A 20940-nucleotide genomic window follows, 5' to 3' on the forward strand; every position below is an offset into this window, starting at 1 on the left:
GCCACCGGTCACTCAACCAGTCGTTTGTAGGCTGGGCTAGCAGTGGCACAGAACAGTCACGTAATGTGACGAGACTGAATTTAAAAGTAGGCTATAAAAACACACTAGGAACAATGACGACATCGGCAACCATGCACCATGCATTATTAGTTTAATGTAATCTTTAAATTCAGGCTCGTCACATTAGTAACTTTGTTCTGAACAGAACTGGGTGTGCAGACACATACGAAAAGTTTCTCCTCCATCTTGAAATTGTGAAACCTAGAAATGTTTATCATGACCAAAGGTTGCTACGTTACAAGAAACAAGAAAACAATCCGATTGGCCAACGCTAGCGTTTTCACGCTCCTCATTTACATAAAGTTGAGAAAATCCAACTTGCAACGCTCCGCTCCGCTCGCCTTCCCACAATGCCCTACGCGAGCGTCAACGCCTGGTTTCATTGAAAATGAATTGGAAGCCGACGCCACGCGCCGCCCGCTCCGCTGCAGTGTGAACGCACTGTTACAGTGCGTTCACACTGCAGCGGAGCGGTGTGTTCTAATAATGCATGGTGCATGGTTGCCGATGTCGTCATTGTTCCTAGTGTGTTTTTATAGCCTACTTTTAAATTCAGTCTCGTCACATTACGTGACTGTTCTGTGCCACTGCTAGCCCAGCCTACAAACGACTGGTTGAGTGACCGGTGGCGTAACATGTATTCTACTGTAATCTTTGTAAAATCTTGCACTTACATAAATGTTGTGTAAAAGTGGTATTTTGATCGATATTGTGAGTACATGAACCCAAATCTGCACGCTTGGCCATGACTACAACAGTGACCTTAGAGAACTACAACTCTGTATTAACTTGTCTAACACGCCCCCGAGCGTGGTGTACTGTGGGAAGGCAAGCGATGCAGAGCGTTAAAAAACGCTGCAGTGTGAACGCACTGTAAGACGGAACTGACACTCATGGTTGGATCATATCGTGGTCTAAACCAATCAGAGACAGAGATGGGGCGGGTCTTTGCCTCTGATTGGCTGTGGTCCAGATATTCCTGTAGCTCCGTGCTGTGTGATTGAAATTACGACCTGAGCACCAGAGAGTCAGTTTAGCAGACCTGGGCATTGTGTGGCCCGCGGGCCATAATCGGCCACAGGCTGTCTCAATCCGGCCCACGTGAGGTAAATCAAAAATTTAAAATAAATAAATGTGTTGAGCGGTAGTAAATATGTAGTCCTGAAAGACTACAGTGATCAGGCGATTTACATATGTGCGCTTGCGCAACCTCACCGACAGGAGAGTTAGCTGATGGTTAGCCCTCGAAAATGAAAAACGTTGCCACTGATTAACTTTTAACAAGACATGGACTTCTAAGTATCTGTTTACTGAGGTCAAAGTGAAAGCTGTGAAGAAAAAAAACTAACGTGGACATAATAAGAACTTGACTGATTCAGTGGGCGCGGGCTGATGGTTTGCTAGTTGAACTGCAGACCCTGATCATTACCTGTCAGCTGTCCTTCGCATATCCACCTCAGACATTCAGACAGATTTCGATGCACTTGTTCAAGCCCAGTGGATTTCTCTCACAGAACAAAATGAACTGAAAAACCGTATTGCTTTTTGTATAAAGTTGATCAATTCCACATCTTTAACATACTGCAAAACAACTTTTCAGTGTTTGTGAAGATTAACTGGTTACAAATAAAATGAAACACTGTTGTTGTTGTTTATACTGTTTATTACTTCTATAATCTTTCCTATTTGACCTACACCAAAATCTAAAATATTTATATAAATATTTACAGAATATCCTTATTCTTCTGATAACCAGTAGCAGCTAATCAAAATATATACTTTACTGCTTTTTACAATGGGAGAAAATGAATAGTGAGCAAATTGATGAGGCCCTCCAACACATTTCAGGTTTCTCATGTGGCCCCTTGTAAAAATGAATTGCGGACCCCTGAGTTACGAAGCTGGGCCATGGAGCTAACCCATGGAGCTAGGATTTTGATGCTAGGGAGAGTGTGGCAAGATGATTTAGCCAAGGCCATAGGGCAAGAAGGCCAAATTACAGGTGTTGGCCATCTGAAGGGCATGGGACAGCAAGGTGGGACCCGCTATAAGACTTTGAGCCATGAAATGTTAGGTCTCAGTTCAGGGAAGCACTTTTAAACTGTAGCACTTTCTATTTTGAAATGTTTTATTTTGCTTAAATTTTTTTTGTTTGGTAGCTCAGTGAAGCACTTAAAAGATTTTTTAAAATACATATACAGTATGATTGTGCTTCAAATAAAAAAAATATTTACCTACACCTTATTCTTGTTTAAGATCATTTACATAATATATATGAATGTATATGGAGCGTGATAAAAAGGTGACCTTGAAATTGTGGCGACGCAAGGAAAAATTTGGGTGCACCTAAATTTTGTGCTGGTGCACCTAAATAAAAAAGTTAGGCGCACCAGTGCAACCAAGGCAACAAGTTAGTCTGGAGCCCTGTAGTAGTCAGATAGTTTCACCTATTGAAAGACTTTTGATTTAAGTAAGGCGAGTGCCGAACATGTTCTGTCGCTGTTTGACTTCCTAAACAGCTGTGGAGATGTTTTTGTTAGCTAATGTGTCTCGCGTTGGCTACAGCGTTGCAGTGAGCTACACTGGTTTGAAACCACAGGTAATGATAATTTCACCAACAAATCGTTTACTTTTAATGTTTAATGAATCCTACAACAAAAATGTATTTGTGAGGAATGTTTATTTTAACGATTGAAAACAGATGCATCATAGACCACTGTAGCATTTGTTGCCCGGGCAACAGAGGCTAATGTCATGATGCTAATACTTCAGTGAAATAGTAGACTACTGTTAGATGATTTTCTGTCAGAGGATGGGCCAAGGAAAGCACCACAATGAAAAGAGTTGACTTTGTTTATTAAGTCGAGCTGCTCGGATCACGTCACCACGACAGGCAGAGTGGTTGGCATGAGTGAGAAAACATGTCTCTCAGAAGTCCTTTATATATGGCTGGACTGTACAAATATAGTTACCACCACAACATATCCTTAAACGGTACTCATTCCACAACTTGATGCACAGAAGAAACTACACAGGTGATGCGGTCATCAATCATTGCTTGTACTATTCTCTGCATCTTGCACTTAACCTAAGTTGACCCTAGCACATTCCTTGATCTATATGTGTATTGTCCAAGGCTTGCTCCGTGACCTCTTGACCACAGCAAGAGACAACCTCACATGTATAAAAAATCTGCGTATCAACTACTGTTTCCGAAAGTACTGTAGATGTACTTCCTTAATAATATCATCTTATATTGTACATTACACATCACAATTGTATGTCATATCACAAAGTAAAATTAGTAAATAGTTATCACCCTGGCCTCTTTGCTTGTGGTGTTTCTGCAGCTGCCTTGCAGTAAAGCAGTTAGCTTAGCTATCTCCCAGAAGTTAACAAGCTGCTAAACTAATGTTCTGCTAGAGGTAGTCACGCGAATTTTCATGACGTTAGTGACGTAAGTAGCGTCATTGACTGTGGCTAGCAAGTTAGCCACCGTTAGCTTCACTTTTCGCCACAAAAACTTAATTTCTACTTAAACCGTGCAACGGAACGTAAATACAAATACAAGCAACTCAATCGCTACCAAGATGAAACTTTTGACACCTAGGTTGTCTATGTAGTCCAAATATTGACTGAGACTTAGGGGTGGGAAAATAAATAAATAAGAAATATATATGTGAGAGAACAAAGGTTGTGCCCTTGCCGAAGGCAAAGCACACCCAATTTCTGGGGAAATTGTAGGGTGTGCTTGCTTGCAGATTGGTCCGTTTATTAACTGCTATTTTTACAACTGATATTTCTGTACATTTTATATAAAAATGCCTACTTATTATTTATGAAGATCGCATAGATTTAAAAGCATAGACTACATTTGATGCTGCTCATGTACAATTCAAAATACAAAAGGTGAAGTGTAGCATGTCCCTGTACTTACTGTCAGTCGCTCTGGATACGGGCGTCTGCTAAAATGGCTAAATATACTGTAAATGTAGAATGAACTTAACCCATATGACTAAAACGTCACTTTAATTTTTTCCCTTCTACAGTAGTGATATTTTCAAGCATTTAGCCCACTCATATTGCATTCATTCATTAAAAACCACCTTTGAAACAAGCTGAACCCCCTTGAAACAAGCTTTTCTAAGTAAAAACGTTCTCACCGGCAGTATTACAGTATTAGCTAGATGGAATCGCGATTGAAACAGTACCATCTGTTAACTGAAAATATGCCCCCAAAAAACGTAAATAAGCTTGACATTTATTTCGGTGGAAATGGCTAATTCAAAAGAAGTTTGCTGGAAGTAGGGATGCGTATTGATAAGATTTTAACGATTCCGACTCCTTATCCATTCCTGCTTATCGATTCGATTCCTTATCGATTCTTTTATCGATGTTCCCCTCTACAGCCATAGGTCTGTGGGTCCTGCACCCCCCCACACACACACTCGTTCTAAACGAATTTCTCAAACTGGCTTTGACTGGCTCTGAAATGAGTTAATACCTACCACCTCTAGGCCTCTTCAGGCCTCTGTTTTCAAAACTAAATCTAGTCGGAGATAGACACTTTCAGTTTCCTTGTGTTCAAGCTTCTATTACTCAACACCAGTAGGACAACAGGGGAAATAAGTTCAGTGTCACCTTTCAAAAGAGACCATTTACATGCATGTACTCCAAATGGTTCAACAACAGCTTTCAATGTACTTTGGGTATGTTGTTTAGGCGTTTTCAGGCACATTTAACAGGACTATTAAAAGGTTAAACAATTAAAATGCTAAGTTTAATAATGGACTAAAAATCGATATGCTCAGTTTAATAATGCCACACGCGAACGTTTGCTGATAACACACGCCGCCCCGATAACGTGAAATTATCAATAAGATCAATACTAATGGGAGACAAATGCCGGAGCTTTAATGTATGCTTCAAACGACGGGACAGAAGATAACTAGATCGACTACACACAATAAAGGCAAATTGCTTCACAGTAACAAGTGGTTGTGATCACTTTTGAGCAGTTTAGCTCTACCTTAGATAGTTAGAGATGAAGCGCGAACGTTAGCTGCGCTGCTGCATGCATCGAACACATGACGTTCCAGTAACTTTATTCCATGCTGTGTGTTCAAATGCTTCTTCATATTTGTAGTATTTCCTCCCTTCGACAAAATAGACTTTTTACACGCGTTACAAGTGGCGTTGTTGTCATTTTGTCGTGTGAAATACAACCAAACTTTAGAACGCTTCTTCCTAGTTGCCATGTTTGCTGCAGTCTGTCTATGCGCGAACTTTTATAGTTTATTCAGACAGAGGTTCGCGTGTCCCATTATTAAACTGAGCATATCGATTTTTAATCCATTATTAAACTTAGCATTTAGCCAACTGTATCAGAAGTCTCTTTCCCGAATTTCAGCCTTGGTGCAGAATTACAGCCACTACTAGCAGTCCCACAAGGAGCTTTCCTCAGAACGCGCTGTTTTGGTGTCTGTAGCTTTAAATGCTAATGAGGAGCGGAGGGGCGGCACCATGCGCTAATGTTTACAATGGATGTTTCGCAATGGCTGTAGCCCCGTTGCTATAAGATGCCTCGAATTTGCCCATTCTCATCTGATAACCCTGGTTTGCAGAGGTACACACTCAGTCATTTCAATGAGGGGAAAGGCGGATATCGCGCGCGCCATAACACCAACAGCAGAACGGTTATCCAAATAACAAAGAAGTGTACAACACTCACGTTACAGCATGTGTATTCACACACATACTTGATACTATACCTTTCCATTAGCGACAGTAACTCAGCTGTTAGCTGCAGAGCTAATGTTACAGCCACATTCTAAGGGTAGCAAGCTAGGTAACCATATACAGTAAAGCTACAAAATGATATAGTTAGTTAACTTACTTGTCCGAGGTTAGTAGCTGGACGAAGGAGAGTTAGTACTGATCCAGAATTTAATTTCAGCAAGGCCAGTTTTGTATTAGCTCAAATTGAAGAAACAGTCGTGGCTGAAGTGTTTACAAAACATGATACGTGATACAAAACAAATGTGCCTACAACAGAAGTTGTGTAGGCGCATTTGCAGAGAAAATAAAATTAAGACATTGGGTCTTTAGAGGCTCGGATGAAGGAACTGTAAAAAGATTTTTGTTTTCCTTTGTACATCCAAACTGAGCAAATGTAATGCTTCGTTCGTTTGCAAGCCATGATGTCTCTTGAGGATAAAAACACATGCACGGTCGTAGCTCAGTTTCTTATGGGCGGGCCAGATTCTCTGGTCGGGCAAAGCAGAGAGGGGAGGAAACCTTCCTCCTTGTGACGTCACAAAGAGGAGATTTTCAAACAGAGCAATTGAGCCTTCACTTTCTCAAAGGCGGAGAAGAACACCCAGGGCTTGGTTTACACCTATCGAAAATTCTAGCCACTGGGGGACCAAAGGCAGGCTAGGGGAACTCATATTAATGTTAAATAACCTCCTAAAGTGAAGTTTTCATGTCATGTCACCTTTAATCAAATAAAACTTAATTTCCCAACAACAAAATTGTGGCTAATGAAATTACTGAGTGGCTAGTAACTTTGGAAAACCACTAGCCACAATGGCTGGTGAGCAAAAATGTTAATGTCAAGCGCTGCCTATGAACATTTTAATCTGCTAGACAAGTGGGTTCCTCTTCGTTCTTTTGGTGAGCAATCTCACGTGCCATACTTACCGAAGTCATGGAGCCGACCAGCTAAATAGTTATTTAGCACTAGCGTTGCTACCTAACTCATTGTCATGTCCTGACAAACTTAGACAGCACAGAATAAAAATGTGTCACTGTCCAAATACTTTTAGGTAACCATGTAAAAGCAATGTACTTTTATGGCCAGATGCCTGTACAGATGCTATAAGCATGCAGAAGGACTTGTACTGGTAGGACAATTTAATAGAAATTTAGTTTCTTGGGAGGTTGACTTTGTGTAGTTTTGTTGTGCTGCATAACGACTTTTCTCTTCCAATTCACAAGTGTTGTTTTACCAGATATATTGCTCATTACAAGTTGGTTGTGTTTCTCTGTTTTTTTCCCCTCTCCTTCTAAGTGACTTCTATGTGTCTGTGCTTACCCTCTCTTGCTACATAATTTCTGTTGCAGGATGAGATCATGGTGAGTAAAAGTATGTGTGTGTGCTTGCAAGTGTTTATTTCTGTATGTGTGTTTTTATAGCGCACTCAAAGATGTGTGTAAGAGTGTGTGTTCCTAGCTGTGTGTGTTGGTGAGTTTGTCTGTGACTTTTCAGTCAGTGCGTTTGCTCCAGTATGTGTGTGTACATGAATCTGTGTGTGCACAATTGTGCACGGAGAAGGCCTCTTCTTACTGTAGATAGGCTAGTGGATACTGCTGTCTCGGCATTAGATTTTCTCCTCTCCTCTTTCTCCCTCTTAGCAGCCTTCTTTCCCAGACACCTGCTCCCATCTACACACACAGTGGAAAAGTAACAGCATGCAAGACACATTAAATATAATTCTCTAAAATGCGTCTTTGACTACACAAAACAGACAGAAGTTAAGACAAAATGTATTTCCCTCCACTGTTATATAACATACATATGTTAATTATATAAAGAAGATCTAGTACATTATTGGATAGTACATCTAGTACAGAAGTACATCATTGGATATCTTAGACTAGCCTGGTCCTAACCAAACTCTCGTACATTGCATTTGTACAGAGTCTGGCCTCGCTCCATTGACAAGCATTGACTTCCTTGTAGGCGGGTACTCTGTTGAAGTTTAAAACTATTGGATCTGCCCAGAGCCACTCTGATCTGCCATAACCAATCGCTAGCGTTCGCCTTAGCAAATTCCTTCACCACTACTGTAACAGAGCTAGCTGCCGTAGCTGGAAAATCAAACTGTTCCCGAACCCCGTGGGGAGGAGGGCCACAACATCATGGCCACCAACAAAACTCAGCAAAACTTGTTCTTACTCTGACTTTAGCTGTTGGATATTCAGCAGCGTTGCCACAACGGACCGAATGGCTTTGCTCGCATCTTTCTCCGCCGCCATTACGGAACTACAACACAAACTAGCGCACGACATCAAAGTCATCGTTCTCAGCCACTCCCTCTGTTCGCTGATTCGCCGGTAGAAAGTCAACCTGAAAAATCTGACTTCCGTACCTCATGGCCAGACATATGTACAGAAGCAAAAATAAAATTGAGCGGAAGTACGTAGGAGGGCAGAGCCAGGCTAATCTTACACATAGGCTGTGTCTACTACCGCGCACTTGTGCACTTCGAGCACTGACTTTCAGTGCTTAGGGCGCTTACACTGACAGAACCAGCAGAATTCAGTGCACTGAAAGTACCCGGATGACGCACTGCAAACGGTCAAAAAATACAGTGTACAACGATGGACACTACTCGCCCTAAACGGGCGCCATATTGGCTACGTAGCGGAAGAGGAGGAGCCCTTTCGGCAGCTTTTCATTTCATTTCTAAAATAATGGCGGACGAAATGACTCGCGAGCAGATTCGCCTTAGATTCGCGGGTGTCACAATTAGATTTGCGTCCGTCACTTCCCGCCAAGTGGTTAACTTAAGTGTTCCATTTGAGACAGCACTACTCAGCGACGGAGTGCACTACAGATGTAAGTGCACTGTATTGCAGTCAGGGATGTAGTGGGGGGTAAACGCACGTAAACGCCGTTTACGCACCTCCCGAAATTCGGAAATTGCGTCTATCCACCTCTAAATAGCGTTTATGCGCATTTACGCACATCTAAGTTCCCTGCGCCTCGTATTCTACCGTTGGAATAATCCGAAATAAATTTGGTAATTTCATATTGTTTAATATATAAACGCGGTCGTCTGAATCATTTCATCTGCGCTGTATGGTCTGTGACCCTCCAATCAATGCGTTGCGGCTGCGGCGGCAATCAGGATCCACGAAGTACACACATACACGTTGTGGATTAGTCTACCTGCCTACCTGTTCGGAATGGATTAATTAGCCATGGATATCAGGCGATTTTTGAAGAGACCATCGAGTGCTCCCACTCCCACAGATGCCCGCAAAAGGCCTCAAGTACAGAGTCAATTCACGTTTGTAAACGTTGTTTTGGTTTGCACAACATCGCATTAAGACAGGAACAAACGGCTAGCCTACCATTATTAACGTTCTTATAAATACGATGATGCAGATACAAGCCAACCTTACCGGTTCCATCCAAATAGGCCTAATGAAACGTAAAAATGAAACAGGGTTCTCAAGCCTCTGAAGGGGATGAAATGCATGTGTCTCACGGTCGATGCGTGGGGGGGGGGGGGGGGGGGGGTTGAAACAGACGTGAAAGCTCATCTGGGGGGGGGGGGGTTGACGACCCTGTAAATAAATAAATAATGAAATTCATAATTTACCCACCTCTATTTTTACCACTACACCACTGATTGCAGTGCACTGTATTGCAGTGTACTTAGTAAAGTGCGCGGTAGTAGACACAGCCCTGGTTTCTTAGTAAATAGACACATGCTCTATATCACGTGTCAAACTCGAGGAAGCTTAAATGGTGAATTGCAGCCATCCCCAATTAGGCCCACGGGCCAGATCCAGCCCGCAAGAGCCAAATGTCTGGCCCACGCTGACAGCTTTAACTCTATTCATGCTGCCAGTTTTAATGCAAACTATCCAGAAAAACCTGACCAGCGCAAACAAAAAATTGCAAGCATGTTAACATCATACAAGCACTCGGGTTTAACTAGGCTATGTGTAAAACAACATCGGCACAAAAGAGCGCAACAGCTGCCTCCTTACACGTTTCTTGGAAGCTTGCAAGAGCTAAGTTATTCGCCCATGCCTAGTTAATTAAACAATGTGCAATCGACGTGGCTGCCTAAGTTTTAAACTAAGAGAAAAAGAAAAAAGAGTTGTTGAGCTGTTCCGCTGCAAGTTCCGCTGTTGGCTAACACGGCAACCAGAAGAGTCGAAGTTTTAGCGGAGGAGTGTTTTTCCAGTCTACTCACCGATTTGAGGAAAACAGAAGCATTCTCACTAGCAAAAGACTCTTCCTGTGACCGAACCGACATGGATGGTCTGTTGTGTTTGCCGGAATTTTTGTTTGCTGACTGTGCACAGAATATGCTCCAGGGGCATTTCATAATTAAATAGTCGGTTTTGGACAAATTTTGTTTCAAGAGTAAATGTTTCTATTGTGTGACACCCAACACCACTACTAATAATTATAAAATCATAATAGAAGTAACATCCGCGCATAAAACTGTAGCCAAAAAAACAACATGTTGGCCTGGCATTGACTACATTTTGCCCTTTTACATTTACATGTATGCATTTAGCAGACGCTTTTATCCAAAGTGACTGCCAAGAGAGAGCTTTACAAAAGACCATGGGTCACTGATCATAACAACGAGATAGCCCCAAACATTGCGAGCAGCCAAAACATGAAGCATACATTGTGGAAAAACAAATAAGTGACAAAGGGAAGAACCATAAGAGCATGCAGTTACAAGTTGAACAACATGAAACTCCCCACAAGAGTGTACCTGTAGAAAAAATAATAATTCCCTTTTGGAAATCTAATTGGGGAACCCTGGTGTATTGAAATAAGTCTACGCTGCTTTACAGCGTGCATTCACCATAAACAACATCTCTCACAATGCATTTTGATTATGTTACGGCAAAGTGACAACATCCCGCCTCTAGAAAGCAGTGTATACACAACAATGTTAAACGCAAAGATTAACTGGGTGAAGGCGAGCATGGTTTGAATGACAGCACTCCAATGCAGCCGGTTCTGCAAACGTACCCCATGCGCATTTTCAGCCAAGGTCCCCGGCATTCAACCCAAGTTGTATCGCTCTCCAACTTGGTTAGAGTACTCAGCCAAGCTAACATGTTTCTGCTTCCCCTGTCGACAATTTGTTTTACCATTTCATAAATAATGGAGGCTATGCTTGAGGAAATCATTTTGCTTCCACTTTAGATTAAAATAGATAGGCTAATAGATTGACAATAGTCCAAGCCCCATGGTGCTATCATGTATGGTTCAAAGATTATCAAGGTTTAGCTCTTTACATATATAGGCAAACTACTGAAATGTATATCAATAGAATCTAGAACTAACCAGTGGTCAGAAATGGAACACACAAATTATGAAATTCAAGTTTATCTATTATTACTATTCACTTTTATTATACAAACTAAGCTAAGGGGAGGCAGTCAGTTGCAGAGGTCACATCCAGCTTGTGAACATTTCACCCTCCGCTTTTTGTTGACCCCCTGGTAAAGTACCACAATTACCGCCAGCTGATGAAGTCAGGATTCCGCAGGTTGATAATTGGGTGCTTGCTTAGAAGCAAGCTATTGTTCGCGCACGTCTTGATCAGACAAGAAGACACACTCGATCTTTCTATCAACGCGATTACTATTGATCAAAACGAGGGTTCGGCTGTACTTGAAAAATACTATTAACCCTTGTGCTGCCTTCGGGTCACATGACCCAAAGGTTCATAATGAACCATCGTTGTGTTTACCCAATTTTACCCAATACAAAAACAAACTAGAGAGGGTGTGGAAGTTGCATTTAAAAGTGAAAGGCAATTCCTCAAGTTGAGAGCACAAGTGTGTGTCTCGTTTATTTTTACATCAGAAAAACCAAAAAATCACAAGATGGCGTTGCCCTGTAATCTAACAAGCATGGGGCTCCACGTCATCACCACAATAGAATATTTAAAGGGACCGTGATCCCGGAACATTCATTTTTACGTGTATAACACATTACTTAAATAACTGCATAAAACAACAGTGTGTAGAACCACACTATGAACAAGGGTGAATTATGAAGTCACATTCACTACACACGTCCCCCCAGAATTCACCATATAAGAAAATAAATCATCGGCGAGGTGGTCGTATTAACCGGCCAGAACGGCTGTGTGTCACAGGGGGTCGAGGAGACACTACCGTGGCAGATGTACCACCATGACACGGGCGTGGGGCATTGAGTGTGGGAAGTTTGGGGGGGAGGGGAGCAGGGGGTGGGTGCAGAGCTGGAGGACGCCCGCGTCGTGGGGGCTGGGCCAATTCAATGGGCCTAGCCACGTCCAAATGAGCTGGTTTGAGGCAGTCAATGGAGAGTCGCTCCGGTTTACCACCCATGTCTACCACAAAATGTTTGTCTCCCATCTCCAAAACACGGAATGGGCCCTCGTAGGGCGGGCGTAGCGGTCCCCTGTGAGCGTTGTGGCGAATAAAGACGTATTCAGCCGTCAGAAGCCCAGCAGGGATGTGCGACTGAAGGAGGCCGTGACGGGAAGTAGGGACAGGTGCAAACAGCCTCGCATTGTCCAGTAGTGAGGCCCGCTGGAGAGTCGCAGACCAGGGAACAGTGGAAGCAGGAACAAAATCCCCCGGAACCCGCAGTGGCTGACCATAGACAAGCTCCGCGGATGAGGACTGTAAGTCTTCCTTCGGTGCAGTCCGGATGCCAAGCATCACCCACGGGAGCTTGTCGACCCAGTTGCTGTCTTTGAGGCCGGCACGAAGAGAAGCCTTCATTGACCTGTGAAATCGTTCACAGAGTCCGTTAGCCTGCGGGTGGTATGCAGTCGTGCGGTGGAGTTTCGCTCCGAGGCTCTGGGCCACCGCATTCCATAGCTCAGACGTGAACTGTGCGCCCCGGTCGGAGGATATGTCCGAAGGGGTGCCGAAACGGGCAACCCAGGTGCCGATAAATGCTCGTGTCATCTCGACAGATGCCAACGATGTCAGTGGCACAGCCTCAGGCCAGCGGGTGGTTCTGTCAACCATGGTCAACAGGTAGGTGAAACCATGAGAGGAGGGTAGAGGGCCAACCAGATCCACGTTAACATGGTCAAACCGCCGCTCTGGCACCGGGAACAACTCCAACGGGGCTTTCGTGTGGCGGTGTACTTTGGCCCGTTGGCACTCAAGACAAGTGGTAGCCCAGTCTCGGACGTCCTTTTTGAGGCCGTGCCAAACAAACTTCGCTGCCACCAGCCTCTGTGACGCTTTCGAACCAGGGTGGGAGAGACCATGGATGGCATCAAAAACACGTCGTCTCCACCCCGTGGGGACAATCGGCCGAGGACTGCCCGTGGAGACGTCACACATGAGCGTGGTGTCGGCTTCACCAAAAACCACATCCTCTATTTTCAAACCTGTAGTCGAGGTCCTCAGGGTGTGCACGTCTGGGTCTGTGGTCTGATCCACTGCCATGTGGCTGTAATCCAGACCAAGATGGACTGCCCCTGCCACAGCCCGTGACAGGCAGTCCGCCACCTGGTTGTCCTTTCCGGCCACGTGCTGTAAGTCCGTGGTGAACTCGGAAATGTAGGATAGATGACGTTGCTGGCGGGCGGACCACGGCTCGGCCACCTTGGCCATGGCGAAAACCAGCGGCTTGTGGTCGACAAAGGCGGTGAATTGTCGACCTTCCAGAAGGAAACGAAAGTGTCTGATGGCGAGGTAGAGACCCAGCAGCTCCCGGTCAAAAGTGCAGTACTTACGCTCGTTAGCGCGCAGCTGGCGGCTGAAGAAAGCAAGCGGCTGCCAAGCCCCGCCTACCCACTGCTCGTAGACGGCACCGACAGCGTAGTCCGAGGCGTCCGAGGTGATGGCGATGGAGGCTGTGGCTGAAGGATGCGCTAGCATGGTGGCCTGCGCCAGGGCCGCCTTAGTGTCAGCAAAAGCCTTGTCCCTGCCCTCAGTCCAGTCCACTGCTTGCGTGGCCTTACCTTTCAAGGCCTCGTGCAAGGGCTGCATGAGCTGAGCGGCTCGAGGGATGAAACGGTGGTAAAAGTTCACCATGCCGAGGAACTCCTGCAGGGCTTTCACGGTGAGCGGGCGTGGGAACTGTGTGACCGCCTCCACCTTTGATGGTAGAGGGACTGCACCGTCCTTGGTGACTCTGTGTCCCAGGAAGTCAATGGTGGAGAGACCAAACTGACACTTGGCAGGGTTGACAATCAGGCCATGTTCGTTGAGCCGCTCGAAAAGTGTTCGGAGGTGCGACAGGTGCTGGGATTTGGACGTGCTCGCTACCAGAATGTCGTCCAAATACACAAAAAGAAAAGGCAGGTCACATAAAACAGAGTCCATGAGGCGCTGAAAAGATTGGGCTGAGTTTTTAAGGCCGAACGGCATCCTTAAGAACTCAAAAAGACCAAACGGCGTAATCACTGCTGTCTTTGGAATGTCCAGAGAGTGCATGGGCACCTGATGATAGCCCCGGACGAGGTCTACCTTAGAAAAGATTACCATACCGGCCAGGTGTGCTGAAAAATCCTGTATGTTCGGGACAGGGTATCGGTCAGGTGTCGTCGCCGCATTAAGCCGCCGGTAGTCGCCACATGGGCGCCAGCCGCCACCAGGTTTGGGGACGATGTGCAGGGGTGACGCCCACGGGCTGTCGGATCGGCGGACTATGCCAAGGCGTTCCATGTTAGAAAACTCAGCCTTAGCAACAGCAAGCTTGGTCGGGTCGAGGCGCCGAGCACGGGCGTAGACGGGCGGACCAGTAGTGGTGATATGGTGCTCCACACCATGCTTCACGGCAGATGCGGAGAACGTGGGCTGAGTGAGTGCTGGGAAACCAGCCAGTAGACGGTGAAAGTCATCCAATGGGGAGAGCATGCTGGACAGTCGTATGGATTCAGCCCCGCCGAGCGTGCACGTATAAGAGCAGAACGTGACAGCGTCGATCAAACGGCGGTTCTTAACATCCACCAACAGTCCATGCGCACACAAAAAATCAGCGCCAAGGAGGGGAACGGCGACTTTTGCCGTGAAAAAATCCCAGCCAAACCGATGCCCTCCGAAACACAACTCAATGTACCTTATTCCATACGTGCGGATGGGGGTCCCATTAGCAGCCTCCATCGGGGGGCCGTGGCTGTCGGTTACTAAGTCCAAACGGGATGCAGGCAGGACGCTCCTCTGTGCACCCGTGTCGCACAGGAAACGTCGTCCGGAGATGCTGTCACGGATAAAAAGCAGCCTGCCTACGCGGCCGACACTCATGGCCACTAATGAGCGCCGGCCCTGGCGTTTCCCACCCCGCTGAAACTGCATGGCAAGCGGCATTTAAGAGCCTTCGGTCCAAACTTCTCGTGATAGAAGCACAAGCCAGAAGAAGACTGCTGGGGGCCTGAAGACTGCTGACGACCTGAAGACTGCTGCCGACGAGAAGAGGTTGCTGCAACCAGTGTGGAATCCTCCATTGTCGCAGGAGCGACGTGCGTGGGAAGAAATGCGGCCATGACACAGTGCCCTTGGCCGGCCAGGAAAAATTTATCGGCCTCTTCAGCCAGTTTTCGACAGTCAGTGCTCGTGGTGTTGGCCAACGCAGCTCTGACTTGGGAAGGCAGCTGACGCAGGAAAAGTTGAATGAACAGAAAATTGGGTCTGTGCTCACCCAGGAGGTCCAGCATACGGTCCATGAGCTCTGACGGCTTGCTATCACCCAGTCCTTGGAGGGAGAAAAGCCTGCCAGCTCTCTCAGCGTCGGACAGTTCAAAGGTCTTTAACAGGTGGGCTTTGAGCGTTGCATATTTCTCCGTAGCTGGAGGATGTGTAAGGAGACTCACAACTCTGGTTGCTGTTGAGTTACCGAGAGCTGATACAACGTAGTAGTACCGTGTTGAATCGGTGGTTATGTCCCGCAACTCGAACTGCGCTTCCGTCTGGGCAAACCATGCCGACGCTGACGATTCCCAGAATTCGGGGAGTTTGAGGGTGACAGCGTTCGCGGTCATGGTCGAGTCGTGTTTGTGAATACGTCAAGCAAACGAACGTCGGGGTCACCAGTGTGGAAGTTGCATTTAAGTAATGTGTTATACACGTAAAAATGAATGTTCCGGGATCACGGTCCCTTTAAATATTCTATTGTGGTGATGACGTGGAGCCCCATGCTTGTTAGATTAAAGGGCAACGCCATCTTGTGATTTTTTGTTTTTTCTGATGTAAAAATAAACGAGACACACACTTGTGCTCTCAACTTGAGGAATTGCCTTTCACTTTTAAAACGATAATATTCTTGTTACGACTAGCTAGCCTACTTCTTCTTCTTTTTAACAGTTCAGCTTTCAGCTTCTCCCGCATTGTAGGCTATTTTAGCTCTTAGCTTTGTTAAGATGATGCAGTTCAGCTTCCACACTGCCTCTTTTGTGTGACTCACACATTTTTGAAATTCATTTCAGCTTTCAGCTTGCGGGTATTTTCTCATTTCTCACTTTTATACTTTTTAAAATATGAAGGTTTTTGTGCAAATTATTCTCCCTTTAAAAGTAATGGTAAATCCTTTCAAATCATTGTTGGAATGCTGCTCCAGCCCCTTTCAAAAATACCTTTCGGTTGCTTTGAAGCTTCAGCTCATAACTTTCTACTAAATTTTAACTTTTCAGCTTTTTTAGCATGGTCAGCTATCCCCATTCAGGTTTTCAGCATTCTCACTGCTGTTTCGAAGGAACAGCCATTTCTAGTTATTATTCTTTTTGCCCCCCTAAAACTCAGTCAATATTTGGCCTACATAGACAACCGAGGTGTCAAAAGTTTTGTCTTGGTGGCGATTGAGTTGCTTCTATTGGGATTTACGTTCCGTTGCACGGTTTAAGTAGAAATTAATTTTTTGTGGTGAAAAGTGAAGCTAACGGTGGCTAACTTGCTAGCCACAGTCAATGACGCTACTTACGTCACTAACGTCACGAAAACTCGCGTGACTACCTCTAGCAGAACATTAGTTTAGCAGCTCGTTAACTTCTGGGAGATAGCTAAGCTAACTGCTTTACTGCAAGGCAGCTGCAGAAACGCCACAAGCAAAGAGGCCAGGGTGATAACTATTTACTCATTTTACTTTGTGATATGACATACAATTGTGATGTGTAATGTACAATATAAGCTGATATTATTAAGGAAGTACATCTACAGTACTTTCGGAAACAGTAGTCTATTATTTCACTGAAGTATTAGCATCATGACATTAGCCTCTGTTGCCCGGGCAACAAATGCTACAGTGGTCTATGATGCATTTGTTTTCAATCGTTAAAATAAACATTCCTCACAAATACATTTTCGTTGTAGGTTTTATTATGACATTAGATTACAAGTAAACGATTTGTGGGTGAAATTATCATTACCTGTGGTTTCAAACCAGTGTAGCTCACTGCAACGCTGTAGCCTACGCGAGACACTACAAAAACAGCTGTTTAGTAAGTCAAACGGCGACAGAACATGTTCGGCACTCCCCTTACTTAAATCAAAAGTCTATCTAACTACTAACCTGAACTTCATTGCCACAGCCTAAACTTTGTCAATCTGTTCATGAAAATAATTAATTTCAGCCTAAACCGTACAACGGAACGTTAAATCCAATTTAACCAACGCAATCGCTACCAAGACGAACAGTCTAGTACTGTACCGTAGTAGTACAATTTACCGGGGCAGCTTCTCCACACAGGGCCAGTGGCGACTGGTCATTAGGGGCAGGTGGGCAGTGCCCCACCTGTTATCAACAGAAAGAACTGCAACAAAATTATGTTATTTTTTATTTCTCTTTTTTTTCGTTTACTTCGTATCATTTATTATCTATGAATATAGCATCTTCCTAAATTGTTTCGTTTTATTCGTTTGTGTTAGGATTTTATTTCCTGTTCATTGGTCCCTGCCTTGCTGCTTCAGACTGCGTTCTGCCGATTCGAGTTAGCAGAGGCTAATCGTGAAGGTGGGGCTCTGGTGGGGCTAGTCCCTCTCTCACAATGCAATGTACATTGGACGAGGAAAAGTATTAATACGCATGCTCAGAATGTAATGTAATGTGGATCACACAAATTTGATGCCAAGTGGGGCTGAGAGCCGGTTGCCCCACCACAGCGTCATTTCGTATTTCAGACCTGATTGGCTGTCTTTCTTTCTGGCGCCAACATTAGTCGGCAAAAAGAAGAGCGTGGTGGGGCTAGCCCCTCTCTCACAATGCAATGTACATTGGACGTGGGAAAGTATTAATACGCATGCTCAGAATTCTAATCCATCAATGTAGATCACACGAATTTGATGCCAAGTGGGGCAGAGTGCCGGTAGCCCCACCACAGCGTCATCTTGTATTTCATACCTGATTGGCTGTCTGTCTGTCTGGCGCCAACATTAGTCGGCAAGAAGAAGAGCGAGTAGTCCTTTTTTGCTATCTTCTGTTGAAATACTACACTACCCAAAATCCTAAGCAAAACAACACTGATATCTCTGATTGGTCGAACTCGCGGTTACCATGGCGACGTTTACTACCCCCGTGACCGGTTTAAGCGATCTGAAGGTTAAAATGTTAGTTTGAGCAGGAAAAGAAATGAAACGTACATATGCCAGTGGTGCTGAACATATCGGACAACAAAAGAAAAGCTTATTCAGTCTACCAAAAGTGACCTCTTTCTTTGGTCCAGTATCTGTAGAGCTAGCTCTAACCCTGCGCCCGGTGACCTGCATGTCCACCGTGCTGAAACGCGGAGCCCATCATTGCTATTTATGATACCAGTAGTCAAAGTTCGGTTCAGTGTCAGTCAGACACTTTTTCTTCTTTGCTTTTGTTAAATAATTCAAGTTGAGGGGATGTTTGAGTCAGCCCAGACAGCTGAAAATATACTGCGCTAATCAATTAGCTAAGCAGTGAAGTTACCGAAAGGGCGAGGCTTATTCCAACATAAAACGGTTGGATAAATAATCCAATCCATAAGGTTGGATTATTTCTATGTTTAGTTGCCTGTTCATGAAGATGAAAGTTCACATAATTAAATAATAAACCATTGATGCAAACCAACAGGAATCCTTGCGCTTTCTGCTCTATTATGTTTTATGTGGGTAGGGCGGGCCACATATAGTTATTGAAACAAGCCCCCAGATGCTTAACCCTGTGAAGCCTGACACATCAACTAATAGACAGAAAATTCAGTTTTTTGTTATTTTAGTGTTTATTGAACCTTTAGTCAAAACATTTCCGCTTTGTTGGGGACGTCAGTGGTGTTGAGCTCATTGCTGTTCGGGTATGGCCCTGTAGGAAAATTGGTTCTGAGCTTGGTTGCATTCCTAATTTAGGTTTGCAAATGTGACAGTGGTAATTGTACATGTGTGTGTGAGAGAAGGAGAACAATTACACAAGAAGGTCTCTCAAATAGGCCTGTGTAGGCTACTACAACACCTGGTAGAAGCAAGCCGCTCTGTCGTTAAAAGTGTTTTGTGGAGCCACGCTGTTTGTTGATGTGTTAAATAAACACATCAGTAGCAAGAGGGAGTTTTGTAGCTTTAATGGTATGTATCCTATATTTCGAAATGGTTTGTGGCCCACCAATTTTTTACATATAAAAACGCCACTGCACAGGGCTATATCGCATTTTGCGTTGTTAATGACAGTGATCGCTACCAGTGAGCTTTTTATGAATGAGCGATTTTCCACTAAATAAATGTCAAGCTTATTTACGTTTTGTGGGGCATATTTTCAGTTAGCAGATGGTACTGTTTGAATCGCGATTCCATCTTCTACTGCTGGTAACATCGTAGAATAATCTTCAAAGGGGGTTCTTTATTAATGAATGAATGCAATGAGTAGGCTAAATGCCTGAAAATATCCCGAGAAGGGAAAAACTTAAAAGGACGTTTAAGTCATAGAGATTAAGTAAATTTTTACACCGGTCTGCCAAATGTATTCATTTTGATTCAACGATGAGGCTGCCTCTTGCAGGGGAAATGAGAAGACATCTATTTCATTCTACACTTCACTCGTATTTTCAGTTGTAAATGAGCAGCAAAAAAAAAATGCTTTTAAATCTATGTTATCTTTATAAATAATAAGTATGCATTTGTATATAAAATATACAGAAATATCAGTTGTAAAAATGTCATTCAAAAACGGACCGCTGTGCAACCGACGCAAGCAAGCACACCCTACAATTTCCCCAGAAATGGTACCCTTGTAGTGAATGTGACTTCATAATTCACCCTTGTTCATAGTGTGGTTCTACACACTGTTGTTTTATGCAGTTATTTAACAGCTGAAATTATAGTTGGGATAGTAATAGCAGATGTAGCCTAACATTGAGTGCGTTTACTCGGCTTTCTTAGTAGGATTCAATGTGTTGATGGAATGAAACATACAGCAGTAGGGCCGATACAGGAAGACACGGCGACACTGTGTTGCAGAAGGATGATGGTGCAAGTTTTGTCCGTGGAGCATACAACGATTAATAAAAAAGAATCATGTAGACGCGTTTATTGAGTAATCGCATAACTAATTACACATGTAAACGGAGTAATCGTATTATTGGCATAAACCGACAATTGCTAGTAATCGGGTTTCTCATGGTCAAGTAAACGTACCAATCACCTGTGTGATAGACTGAGTGGTGTGTGTCTGTCGTTACGGTGATGGTGCAGCTATGATTGCTAACGCGCTGAGGGCAGAGAATAAGAGAAATGTAGCTAGAATCCACACCTCAAACAAGATAACCTAGACGCAAAACTGTACGTCCAATCCAAAATCTAAGGATATTTTCTGAGACCCAAGACTCTGCCGAAACCAGAGATATTCTTTATATGTCTGTGCAGTCAGAAATACGACTCTACCTGCAGTTTCAAAAACGTGTTCCTTCTGCTTTCCTGGTGCGTGTTTGTTTGGTTGCCACTGCGATGGAGCAGCTGTGATCGCTAACGAGCTGGGCAGAGAGAATAACTAATGTAGCTAGAATCCACACCTCAAACAAGTTAACCTAGACGCAAAACTATACGTCCAATCCAAAAAATAAGGATATTTTCCGAGACCCAAGACTCTGCCTAAACCAGAGATATTCTTTATATGTCTGTGCAGTCAGAAATACGACTCTAACTGCAGTTTCG

At 44.3% G+C, this 20940-nt stretch overlaps 1 protein-coding gene across 1 annotated transcript in view; it reads left to right on the forward strand.

The window, feature by feature from the left end:
• dnm1a (dynamin 1a) overlaps positions 1-20940 on the forward strand; it is a 286115-nt gene that overhangs the window by 157602 nt on the left and 107573 nt on the right. The window contains exon 14 of the mRNA XM_062478483.1: positions 7186-7197. Within this exon, the coding sequence (XP_062334467.1) occupies positions 7186-7197 (12 nt within the window). The remainder of the gene's footprint in view (positions 1-7185; positions 7198-20940) is intronic.

Source organism: Osmerus eperlanus, chromosome 14 (assembly GCF_963692335.1).
Source record: "Osmerus eperlanus chromosome 14, fOsmEpe2.1, whole genome shotgun sequence".
Lineage (NCBI taxonomy): Eukaryota > Metazoa > Chordata > Actinopteri > Osmeriformes > Osmeridae > Osmerus > Osmerus eperlanus.